Source organism: Miniopterus natalensis, chromosome 7 (genome assembly GCF_054644295.1).
Source record: "Miniopterus natalensis isolate mMinNat1 chromosome 7, mMinNat1.hap1, whole genome shotgun sequence".
NCBI classification, from domain to species: Eukaryota; Metazoa; Chordata; class Mammalia; order Chiroptera; family Miniopteridae; genus Miniopterus; species Miniopterus natalensis.
Window position 1 is genome coordinate 16,921,123 of NC_142087.1, and position 12,377 is coordinate 16,933,499.

General features: G+C 41.9%; 1 protein-coding gene across 3 annotated transcripts in view; it reads left to right on the top strand.

Annotated features, from left to right (window-relative positions):
• PTPRA (protein tyrosine phosphatase receptor type A) overlaps nucleotides 1-12,377 on the top strand; it is a 110,047-nt gene that overhangs the window by 65,806 nt on the left and 31,864 nt on the right. For all 3 annotated transcript variants that reach the window (XM_087818837.1, XM_087818838.1, XM_016215798.1), the window contains 3 exons: nucleotides 6,613-6,697; nucleotides 7,841-7,914; nucleotides 8,121-8,257. In XM_087818837.1, the coding sequence (XP_087674963.1) occupies nucleotides 6,613-6,697; nucleotides 7,841-7,914; nucleotides 8,121-8,257 (296 nt within the window). Of the gene's footprint in view, nucleotides 1-6,612; nucleotides 6,698-7,840; nucleotides 7,915-8,120; nucleotides 8,258-12,377 lie in introns of those variants that run through there.

A 12,377-nucleotide genomic window follows, 5' to 3' on the forward strand; every position in this document is an offset into this window, starting at 1 on the left:
TTCCACTTTGCTGAGAGTTTTTCTCATAAATGGGTGCAGGATTTTGTCAAATGCTTTTTCTGAACCTATTGATATGATCATATGATTTTTTAAAATCCTTATCCAAGGATATTTTTAATAATTTGAGAGAGAGAGAGACATTGATATGAGAGAGAAACATCAAGTGGGTTGCCTCCTGTACATGCCCTGACCTGGAATTAACCTCTGAGCCTTTTGGTGAGCCACCCAGATGGGGCTAGATGATTTTTAACCTTTGTTTTGTTTAAGTAGTGTATCCTATTAATTGATTTGCAGATATTTTACCAGCCTTGCATCCCAGGAATAAATCCCACTTAATCATGGTGTATGAGCTCTTTAATATATTACTGAATTTGATTTGCTAATATTTTGTTGAAGATTTTTGCATCTGTGTTCATTAGGAAGTTGGCCCATAATTTTCTTTGTGGTGTCTTTGGCTGGTTTTGGAATTAGGATAATGCCAACCTTATAAAATGAGCTTGGGAGTCTTCCCTTTTTTTGAATTTTTTTACAATAGTTTGAGAAGGATAGCTCTTCTTTGACTGTTTGGTGTGAAGCCATCTGGTCCAGGACTTTTGTTGGGAGTTTTTTGGTTACTGCTTTGATTTTATTAATTGTAATTGTTCTGTTCTCATTCTCTGTTTTTTCTTGATTCAGTTTTGGAAGATTGTGCATTTCTAGAAATTTATCCCTTTCTTCCAGGTTGTCCAATTTGTTGACATATAGTTGTTCATAATATTTTCTTATAATTCTTTGTATTTCTGTGGTGTTAGTTGTTACTTCTCCTCTTTCATTTCTGATTTTATTTATTTTGTTTATTTTTGCTCTTATCTTTATTCTGTTTCTTCTATTCACTTTGGGTTTTGTTGTTTGTTCTTTTTCTGATTCATTTAGGTGCAAGGTTAGATTCTGTACTTGAAATATTTTTTGTTTCTTGAGGTAGGCCTGTAATGCTATGAATTTTCCTCTTAGGACTGTTTTCTCTGGGTCCCATAGATTTTGTGTTTTGTGTTTCATATTCATTTGTCTCAAAGTATTTCTTAATATTTCTCCTTGATCTCGTTGTTAACCCATTCATTGTTTATAACAAATTATTTAGCTTCCATGTGTTTGTGTTTTTCAGTTTTTTTCTGGTAATGGAGTTTTCATTTCATACCATTACGATCGGAGAAGATACTTGATATGATTTCATTGTTCTTGAATTTATTGAGATGTGTTTTGCATCCTAATATAATCTATCCTGGAAAATGTTTCATGTGCACTTGAAAAGAATGCATGTTCTGCTTTGGAGTGAAATGTTCTGCAAATACCAATTAATTCCATCTGGTCTAGAGTGTTATGGAAGCCCACTATTTCCTTGTGGATTTTCTGTTGAAAATATATTCGTTTATGTCATCAGGGTGTTAAAATCCTCTACTATGACTGTTTTACTGTAGCTCTCTCCCTTTATATCCATCAGTATTTGCTTTATTTATTTATTTATTTTAATCTTCACCCAAGTACATGTTTTTATTGATTTCAGAGAGAGAGGAAGGGAGGGAGGGAGGGAGGGAGAGAGAGAGAGAGAGAGAGAGAGAGAGAGAGACATCAATCTGAGAGAGAAACATTGGTCAGTTGCCTCCCATACGTGCCCCAACCAGGGATTGAACCTGTAACGTAGGCATGTGCCCTGATAGGGCACCAGACCTGCAGCCTTTTGGTGTACAGGACTACCCTTCAACTGATAGAGCTACCTGGCCAGGGCCGATATTTACTCTATATATTTAGGTGCTCCTATGTTGTTGGGTGCATAAATTTTTACAAAGGTTATGTGCTCTTGTTGGATTGATCCCTTTATCATTAGGTAATATCTTTCTTTGTCTCTTATTACAGCCTTTGTTTTAAAGTCTATTTTGTCTGATGTAAGTATTGCTACCCTAGCCTTTTCATTTGTTTTGATTTGCATGAAATATCCTTTTCCAACCTTTTACTTTCAATCTGTGTGTATCTTTCATTCTGAGGTGGGTCTGTTGTAGATAGCATATACAGGGTGGGACAAAAGTAGGTTTACAGTTGTGAGTACTCCAAACACAGAGTTTATTCTTGTATTATTATTTATTAATTATTGTATTATTTTTCATACAAACAACTATAAACTTTTGCCCTACCATGTATATGGGTCTTGTTTTCTTATGCATTCAACTATCCTGTGTCTTTTGATTGGAACATTTAATCCATTTGCATTTAAGGTGATTATTGATAGGTATGTATGTATTGCCATTTTATTCTTTATAGTTATATTTCTCTCTCTCTTTTTTTTTTTCTTAAAGAAGTTCCTTTAACATTTTTTCTAATATTGGTTTGGTGGTAATTAACTCCTTTAGCTTTTTCTTGTCTGTGAAGCTCTTTATTTCTCCTTCAATTTAAAACGATAGCCTTGTTGGATAGAGTAGTCTTGGTTCTAGGTCCTTGCTTTTTATCACTTTGAATATTTCATCCCAGTCCCTTCTGGCCTGAATTGTTTCTGTTGAGAAATCAGCTGACAATCTTATGGGAGCTCCCTTTTAGGTAACTAACTGTCTGTCTTCTGCTACTTTTAAGATTCTCTCTTTGTCTTTAACCTTTGCCATTTTAATTATGAAGTGTCTTGGTGTGGGCCTTTTTGGGTTCATCATGTTTGGGACTCTGCTTCCTGGACTTTTGCATCTTTTTCCTTTATCAGTTTAGGGCAGTTTTCAGACATTATTTTTTTAAATAGTTTCTCAATCTCTTGTTCTCTTTCACCTCCTTCTGGTACTCCTGTGATGCAGATATTGTTATGCTTGATGTTGTTCCAGAAGTCCCTTAAACTATCATCATTTTTAAAAAATTCTTTTAATCCTCTCCCAAGGATATTTTTTCCATTGCTTTTCAGAGAGAGTGGGAGGGGATGGGGAGAAGAGAGGGAGAGAAGGAAGGAAGGGGAGGGGACAGAGAGAGAGAGAAACATTGATGTGAGAGACACATCTATTGGTTGCCTCTCAAATATGCCCCACCTGGGGCCAAGAATCGAGCCTGCAACTGAGGTATGTGCCCTTGGCCAGAATTCAGCCTGGGTCCATGGGCCGTGCTCTACTGAGCAATACCAGCTAGGGCCTATCCTCATTTTTTTCTTTCTCTTTTTGCTGCTCTGATTGGGTGTTTTCTGCCACCTTGTCTTCCAAATCACTGGTTCAGTCCTCTGCTTCATCTAACCCATTATTGATTACATTTAGTGTATTATTCATTTCAGATATTTTATTTTACATTTACAACTGGTTCTTTTTTATGGTTTTTGTGTGCTTTTTTTAATACTTACTCTTTATTTAAGTTCTGGGTTCATTCTTTTCCTAAGTTTTTTGAGCATTTTTATAACCATTGTTTTGAGTTCTGTATCTTGTAGATTACTTACCTTCATTTCATTTAGTTCTTTTACTGGGGATTACTCCTTTTTTCTTCACTTGAGGCTTTTGTGTGTGTGTGTGTGTGTGTGTGTGTGTGTGTGTGTGTGTGTCTCCATTTTGGCTGCCTCTCTGTATTTGTTTCCATGTATTAGGTAGATCTGCTGTGCTTCACAGTTTTGGTTTTGGTAGCCTTATGTAGTAGGTGTCTTGTGGAGCTCAGTGGTGCAGTCTCCCTGATCACCTGTGCTAGATGCTCCAGGAATGTCCCTTGTGTGGGTTGTGTGAGCCCTCCTGTTGTAGTTGAGTGTTGCTGTTGGCCTGTCCATGAGTGAGATTGACTCTCAGGTTGGCTGTCTATGAAGACCTTACCCTACAATGCTGAATTCTCCCTTGCAGGGTTTGGTGCCTGCCAAGGGCTCCTTTTGGATATGCCACTTGGGGAATTAATTGGGTCATGATCTGATGTGATCTGAAGCCCGCCACCAGGTGTTATGATTCTGGGGCCTCTTGGGAAGGACTCTGGTTCAGGTCAGTGTCAGGCTGACTGTTTGGATCTATAAAGTGATCCACAGTTTGTGGTTGCCTCTGCTGGGCCTGAGTGTGTGTGGGAGAGGGCAAGCTGCATACCAAGGCTGGCTTTCACTGGCACCAAGTTCAGGGGCAGATCAGCAAAAGGCCCAAGACACCCTTAGATCCGCCACTGGCTGCCTATTAGGCTCAGTCACTGAAAGTCTTTGTCAGTAGGTGGAGTTGGGTGAAGTAGGTTCTCAATGAGTCACCAGGTAGGGGCAAGTGGTGTTCACCAGGTTGATACAGATTCAGACTTGGCACCAAAGCTGGGTCTGTGGCTACTCAGCAAAAATCTCAGGGTACAACCTGCCACCTGCCAGGAGCCTGGGGACCTTTGTGGTGGGCTGCAGTCCCAGCGAGTTATCATGGTGAGTCCAACAGAGTTCATCAGGCTAAAATAGACCAAGATTTGGCCAGGTGGAGGAAGGGGAGCTTGGCATGACAGGGCCACAGGAAGTTGGGAGAGTGGGGATAGTTCATTCTCTTAGCCTGATAGTATATGGAGGGGAGTGCTTGACCCAGGAAAGATGGTGTCCCTTGGTGGTGTGAGGGACTCAGCACAGGAACCTTGGCAGCTACTCCTTTAGCCTTCTCCTGAAGCCACACAATCCTTTGAGCTGCCTTTCCTCTCCAGCCCAGGGTGAGTGCCCACCAATGCGATTTTGTGCTTTGGCCTTTTAAGAGGGCGCCTGGGTCTCTAGCACACTCCTGTCTTTCCTTGGCAGACAGAATCTCTACTGATTTTCACAGCCAGATGTTATATGGGCATCTCTTCCCAGCTCTGCTGCTCCAGGCTGGGGAGCCCAGCATGGGGTTCAGACTCCTCACTCCTCAGAGACCTTTGTACCTGAGATACTCCTCCAGATTCTCAGCCACCGCACATGGGTGTGGCCAGCCCTTTTTGTGTCTCCACCCTTCCTACCAGTCTCTATGTGGCTGCTTCTGTAAATCTTGGTTACAAGACTTCTGTTTAGCTAGTCTGCAGTTGATTATTCAGGTTTATTGTTCTATAGTTGTAATTTCAGTTTGATCCTGGGAGGTGAGTGTACCTTCCACTTACTCTGCCACCATCTTGAATCAATCATACTGTCCTTTTCTTCATAGCACTTGTCCCTATTTGACATTATGTGTTTACTTGTTTAAGAACAATATCCTCCCACTCCCCCCAGAATGTAGGTGCTCTGTCATTTCTCTACTTGATCACTTTTCTTTTCCCCGGGTTTAGAACAGTGTCTGGCATACAATTGCTGGTCTATAAATATTTTTTTAATGAATGCTGCTAAGAGGTTGAGTCAGATGTGAATGGGAATGTTTCCATTGGATTTGGGAATGTGCCATTTGTTGGTATCCTTAACGAGCAGTTTAAATGGAACACTGAGGGTAGGAGTCAAAGCAAAATAGGTTAAGGAGGTACCCGGAAGTAAAGAATTGGAGAAAATTACTGTTTTATAAGATAACTGTTGTGAAAAGTTAACTGTGAAGCCTGGGGCTGTTGGTGACTGGAGGAGGGTAAATGAGGTCAAGAAGACAAGTCTTAGAGGTGACAGTAATGGATATAATCCAGAGCATGTGTGACAGGATTGACTTTCACATGGGCGGGACTTGTCCTCCTTTTTAGTAGGATGGAAAATGGTGAAGATAGTTATAAACTCAGACTGGTTGTGTAGTTCCTGGTGGGGGCATGAGAGTAGAAGATGAGTCAGCACCTTGTCAACTGCCATGAGAAAGAAGGCTAAGTATTGGATGGAAAGGAAGCCAGGCCCTATAGAATGGAAATCCAAGGCCTGCCTTCCAGTATATCTCTAAGCCATATGTTGCTGTAGTTGGGATTATGGTAAAAGGTGGCTGTGGAAAGAGGTAGAAAAGAATACCTGGCATTTTGAATATATAGTGTTTAAGGATATAATAATCTGCTTGCTTTAATCAGGAACAGCATTCTCTGTGCCAGGAAAGCACAGAGAATTCTCTGGGCTTATGATAGGAAAATTGTCCTTTTTCCTTTTCCTTCCTGTCTTCCTCTAGATCTGGGTGGGGGATCTTTTCTCTGCCAAGGGCCATTTGGATATTTATAACATCGTTCGCGGGCCATACAAAATTATTAACTTAAAAATTAGCTATAAAAAAAAGCTCCTAGATTTATTAAATTCCGAGTCCTGCCTGCAGTGGCCAGACCAAATTATTTCGTGAGCCGAATATCGCCCTTAGGCTAGACATTCCCCACCCCTGCTCTAGATGGAGCCCATTGAGGCTGGGGAGAGAGTACAGTGTTGGCCCTCATACCTAGATTGCCATCAGAATTGAATGTGTCCATGCTTTCAAATATTTATTTTTTTATGTACTAAGCACTGTTTTAAGCTCTGTAGCAATGAACAAAACACAGTCTCTCCTTCAAAGAGCTTTTATTCAAATGCAGGGAAACAGAGAGAAAACAAATTACGGTAAGTCAGAGATAAGATAGCAGTGGAAAGTGTTCTCTCTCTCACTCTTTCACTCATTCTGTCCATGCACTGTCATCTACAGAAGCATTGAATGAGTCCTCTTTTGTGGGTATTTTCCTGAGCTGCCAACTTGGGCCCTCCATTGCACACAGTGATAATGACATGTTTTCTTCTCTCAATTTCAGATGAGACGCCAATTATTGCAGTGATGGTGGCCCTGTCCTCTCTGCTAGTGATCGTCTTTATTATCATAGTTCTATACATGTTAAGGTGAGCATGTGAGCTAGTACTTCTCCATTCTCGTGTACTCTATTTCAGTAACCCCAGGGCCTCAAGCCCACTCAGTCCAGAAGAACAGTAGGATAGGGACTATGAAGAGCATAGAGCAGAATGAGTCAAGATAGTACTCCTAAAATTAAAATTCTACTTAGAAATGGTTTAAAAGCTCTATCTACATAGTCTTCGTCAAGACCCAGTCCCCCAACTCCACTTCAACCTAAAGTCCAGGGTGGTGCTTTGAAGGTTGAGGGAAGAAGCCACAGTCTGTGTTTTTACTGATAGGTGTGTAAGATCTTCATATCTAGCCCTATTGTAGCAACCCTTAAAAGTGCCCTGGTGGAGATTATATGCTTAATAAAGCATATAAAATATTTCTACTTGGGGCTTTGTTCCCAAACCCCTCTAGGACTCCATACCCTGGCATACTGAACTAAACCATGTGGGTTACAGGGTTCCCCTTTCTGACTTTCAGGGTCCTCCAGATAATATCACTCAAATAGGGAACAAAAGCAAAAAAGGGAAACCCCAGGGAGAAAAGAGGGAAGTGTATTTGTTCTTTTCCTACTGAAGTTACTGCCTTAATTGGGTTTAACTCTGCCCTTATTTTTGGCTTAAGCTGCTCTTTGTGCTCCTGTTCTTCTGCAAGATAAAGAGAGGGAACCTTGTACACCCCTATAAGTTGTCATATGTCTCCACTGTCATGCAGGAGAATTGTGCCCACCCAAGTCTGAAGCTCTGATCTTTTCCCTGGTTGCATTGGGAAAATACCAGGATTTTTGTTTGATATGAATATTCTTATCTACTCCCTTCCCCGTACTGTGTTCTACCCACTCATCCTTTTTCGCCTTTTATGACTGTGATCTCCAGTGAGTTTTGGAACTGGAGCTGCACAGAGCCACACAAGCTAGAATATTCTCTTGGTGTTACCTGGGTTGGATTCTAGTGTGCTGAGGGTGAGCAGGAGCACTGTGGAATGGAGCTGCCTCAGCATGTGCAGGACCTGTCTCTAAAAGAGCCTGTTTATTTGGTAAAGGAGATTTGGAAAGGCTCAATTTATGAGTGGAAATACAAAACCAGTGATTGGTTTCTTCTGCTTCTGTGCTTAGTTTTTCACTGTGAACATTTTCTCATTAGGTTTAAGAAATACAAGCAAGCTGGGAGCCATTCCAATTCTTTCCGCCTATCCAATGGCCGCACTGAGGATGTGGGTAAGGAACCCTTTAATGGCATGCAGAACCTTCGTGGAGAAGAAAATCAAGAAATTAGGGGTTTCCCTATTCTAAAAAGAAAAGGGCCTGAAGAGAGCAGCTCTAGTTCTTGGAGGCTTGTTCCCTGAGATAGAATCCCCAATTAGCCTCCAGAGACGGGCTGGTCCCCGGGGCACCTGACCAACCTTCCCCCTTGTGCACTGCAGAACCCCAGAGCGTGCCACTTCTGGCCAGGTCCCCAAGCACCAACAGGAAGTATCCACCCCTGCCTGTGGACAAGCTGGAAGAGGAGATTAACCGGAGAATGGCTGATGACAATAAGCTCTTCAGAGAGGAATTCAACGTGAGTTCTTTGCTGACACTGATGTGTGAGCAGGGAGGAAGGCAGACTTAAGGTCTTAGGGGAGAAAACAGTTTTTTAATGGGTTAGAGGTGAGAAAATTTTTACCAAGTTCTTCTGACTCTTTCCCTGTGTGATTATGGACAGGAAATGAAAGTTTGTCTCACCTCCCTTATCTGTCCATCCATCTATTCATTCATCATCACATCTGTTACTTTGTTTAATAAATACTTATTAAATGATTAATATGTGTTAGATGCCAGGGGTTTGCTGGGGAGCAAAATCAGATCCAGTTCCTACACTCAAGAAACTCACTGTCCATAAACAAGAACAAAAATAACTCAAATAGCAATATAGGACATGAAGGACTGGTGCATAATATTAGGATCCTATTAGGTATTAACAGATGGCCTTTTAGAGTTTGAAATAGGGATCCCAGAGTGTCAGGGAGTAGCTCAGTGGAAAAAGAGGACCATGGCAGACTGCAAGAGTAAAGGCCTCATCTTGGGAATTTAGATTCACATTTTTTATAACTCCCTCAAGAAAGCAGAACATATTCGTGGATCTACCAGTTGGTGATTCCATCCCATCAGTTCTGATCCGAGGTCAGAACTTCCTTGAAGAAATGATGTTTTCATTGAGACCTAATCCTAAGCAAAGACATTGGGGAAAGGGGGATGGGGGACATTCCAGGCACTGGGAATAGCAGGAGCAAACTGTCAGTAGTGAGGGAAGGGCACATTCAGAAAATAAAGAAAGGCTTTGTGTGGCCAAAGGGCAGCGACTCAGGAGAACAGTAAGAGATGAAACTGAAAGATTAGGCCAGACTGTAAATCTTGTAGATTGTTGTGAAAGAAGTAGAACCATGGACCAACGAGGTTTGTATTTTGAAAAAATGACTGGCTGCTATATAGAGAATGGCCCACTGGGAGATCAGAATAGGTGCAGGGTGTACAGTTAGGGGCTGCAACAGCTGTTGATACCAGAGGTGCTGATATATTGACGTAAGGCGGTCATGATTAGAGAAAGGGGAATGGATTTGAGGACATAGAGGATCACCTTGGTTATTGGTAAACTCTCAGTCTCCTTCACACCTTTCAACTCAACCATGTATGTCAGCTTTGTCTCTTAGGCTGGCTCCCTTCATGATACCAAAATGGCTGCCCCAGTTCTAGGCACCACATGGTCCAGTGGACAAGGGTGACTGTTTCTTCCTATATGTCTCCTTTTATCAGTGAGGAAAACTTTCCCAAAATCTTCTGGAGACTTCCTTTGTCACATGCTTCTTTTCAAACTAGCCATAAGCAAGGAAGAAATAGGCTTACTGCAACCAACTGAAACCAGTCCAGATTATTGGAGCTCTAGTAGCAAGGAGGAAAGGAGGGACAGTTATCAGGTGGGTGGGTCACCACTCATCTCCATCAGTGAAGGGTTTCAGGGAGCAGAGAGATGTGGCCAGATTTGCACTCTGAAAAATTATTAGGTACAAGTAGAGAATAGATGGGAAGGAGGCAAGAATTGAAACGAGACCATTTACTGGGCAAGAGTTAATGGAATAGCTTGGACCCTTTTTCTGGCTGTTGAAAAAACAGCACTATTTTTGCTCATTATTGATTGAGACCTCATCTCACAAGATAGCACCCCAGCGCTGGCCAGGGTCTCCATTGATTGGAGCATTGTCCCGTACACCAAAAGGTTGCTGGTCTGAACCCCAGTGGGGGTTGTGGGAGGTGACTGTTCAATTTCTCTCTCTTCCTCTCTCTCTTAAAAAAAAAGGCACCCTAGCCTCAGCACCATAGCTAGGTCTCCATCATCACACTCTACTGTAGTGTAGTCTGTACTGCCAACTGCTTCTGGGTAATGGGGTATGTAACCCTATGGCCATACTTCTTTTTGTGTGAAATGAGGTCTTTGTTTGGAGGTAATATTCACTGAGGTCCCATAAGGCATTTCCGTAAATCCCTGGATGGAAGTGGTGTTCTAAGAGGCATGGTAGGCAAATACAATAAATATTATGGTGAGAGCCAATTGCTGTGTTACCATGGCCTCTATATTCATGGGCTTGTTGGGCCAGCACTGGGATATTAAGGGAAAGGGCTGACCAGCATCTCCTTGGTGGTTAGCAGTGAGTGCCCTCCGGTGAGCATACACATGGAGCATAAATATTTCCTATCTTTCTGGTTTCAGTTGTCCACTTGCCCCGGCATCGGTTTAGGTTCTGACCACCAGTAAGGGTGGATAGTGGGATGCCTTGCTTGAAGTTCTGTTCACTGGAAGGATTTTTCTTTTATACCATTCAGAGCCATCCCTTAGGTAGATTATCCCACAGCAATCTACCTCCAGAACAGGCTAGCACATCTCACAGAGCCATTTGTATACTAGGCTCGACATTTTTCTTTGTCAGTCAACTGTTGATATTGTTGGGAAATCAGAGGTGTTTATTAAAAGGAGTGGGTGTGTGGCAAGTGTTCCTTACACATCACTTCCAGCTGGTGGTGGAATTCTGCTAAATGTCCAAATTTATGGCTTATTGACTCATAATACTTAATTTATGATGGGTAGTTGCAGTCATTTGGATATCTAGGGCCCCTTGGTCAGGCTTACATTCTCTACCAGAGTATGCTGACAAGATCATGGTCTTGTCCCCAAATCTTTAGGGGTTTTTTTGTGTGTTTTTTTTCTTTAGGTTTTTTAATATGATTCTCCTGCTCAATCTTAACCAGATGTGCTGTGGAAGGGCTCTTCTTTACATGTGCCCATCATTGAAGGGCTCTGGTTCTCTAAACTGACCCAGGCCTGGGAATTGGGTGAGAAGGGGCCCTTTCTAGCATTGCAGTCTAGCCAGGCCTTCTCAACTGAGCTTGGCTGGCTGCCTGTCATTTCCATTATTGGGAACGTCACAGTGAATTATCCAAAACCAGAGATGTTTGAGCCCTGGCAGCTTTGCCTTTGAGGCTCCTTCCATCCCACTAAGATCAGGAATCCCATTTTGAAGCCAGCCCCTTCCACCAGCATCTCACTGTGATAGACAGCCAGGAAAGCACTTCTGAAAGATTCCAGTGCTTTCCTCACCAGTGTACACCCTCAAGCAAGGCACTTGTTGATTCCATCAGATGGTGAAGGTATCAGTAGGAAGGTTGAGCCTGTTAGATACCATGTAACACTGATCTCTAGTTTGTGCCAAGGGTTTTCTGGCTTTTCATTGTTACCTAGCTGAATCCAATTCAGTCCAGTTTTCCATTTGCCAGCCTAGCCCACCATTAAAACTGGCCAGTTTCCTGAGCTGTTACACTAACTCAGAAGTTTACATAACCATACCATAATTACAAATTGACCTTATACAAAAATTATGCTTTCCCCTCCTTTTTCGATGATCCAACTCAGTGAATTCCTGCAGTTTCTCCTATTAGCTCCTTGCTTTTTACCTTGTTCATGTATTTTACCCTCTAGGTTGTGTTATGCTTGCGTCCTTATTATCCATGAGCAATGAGAGCTGGGTTGTGGAGAAGTTTTCATCATAAAAGCCAGATGCAGTGGAGAGGTTTTTAGAAGTTGGCCTTCTCCAACTCCTCTGTTTTGTTTCATCATTATTTCAGTTGTCTCACCAAAGCCCTGTCTTTCACATGAACAACCCAGGAAAGATGTGAATTCCGTTGTCATGAACATTCAGCAACCAGCAGAATTCTGAAATGTTAACATTTGGTTCAGCACAAAATACATAGCACAGTTGTAGAATGACCCTGAGCCTTACACTGTTTGTGGAGATGAGCATTTGATATTGGAGCTGGGCTTTTTCTCGTTTTGTTATCTGATATTGTCAGAAGTAATTCTACTCCTCAGTTTCAACATTTCTCATCCTTTAATTGGGATTCTCCCACCCCTTTACCACCAGCTGAAACACATTCCAGGTGATTACAGGTAATAACTGAAATAGCTGTTGTACAGTTGTAAACTATGAATGGTTTGCTCTCTCCCATCCTGAAAATTGATTGACAGTTTCTTTCTCTTTATCTGGACACAGGAATCAGGTTTACATCACCCACATTTCCCCCATTAGTTTCTTAACTACAACCCACTCACTGATACTAACTGTTAAGTCAGTTAAGTTCCTTTATTTAAAAAC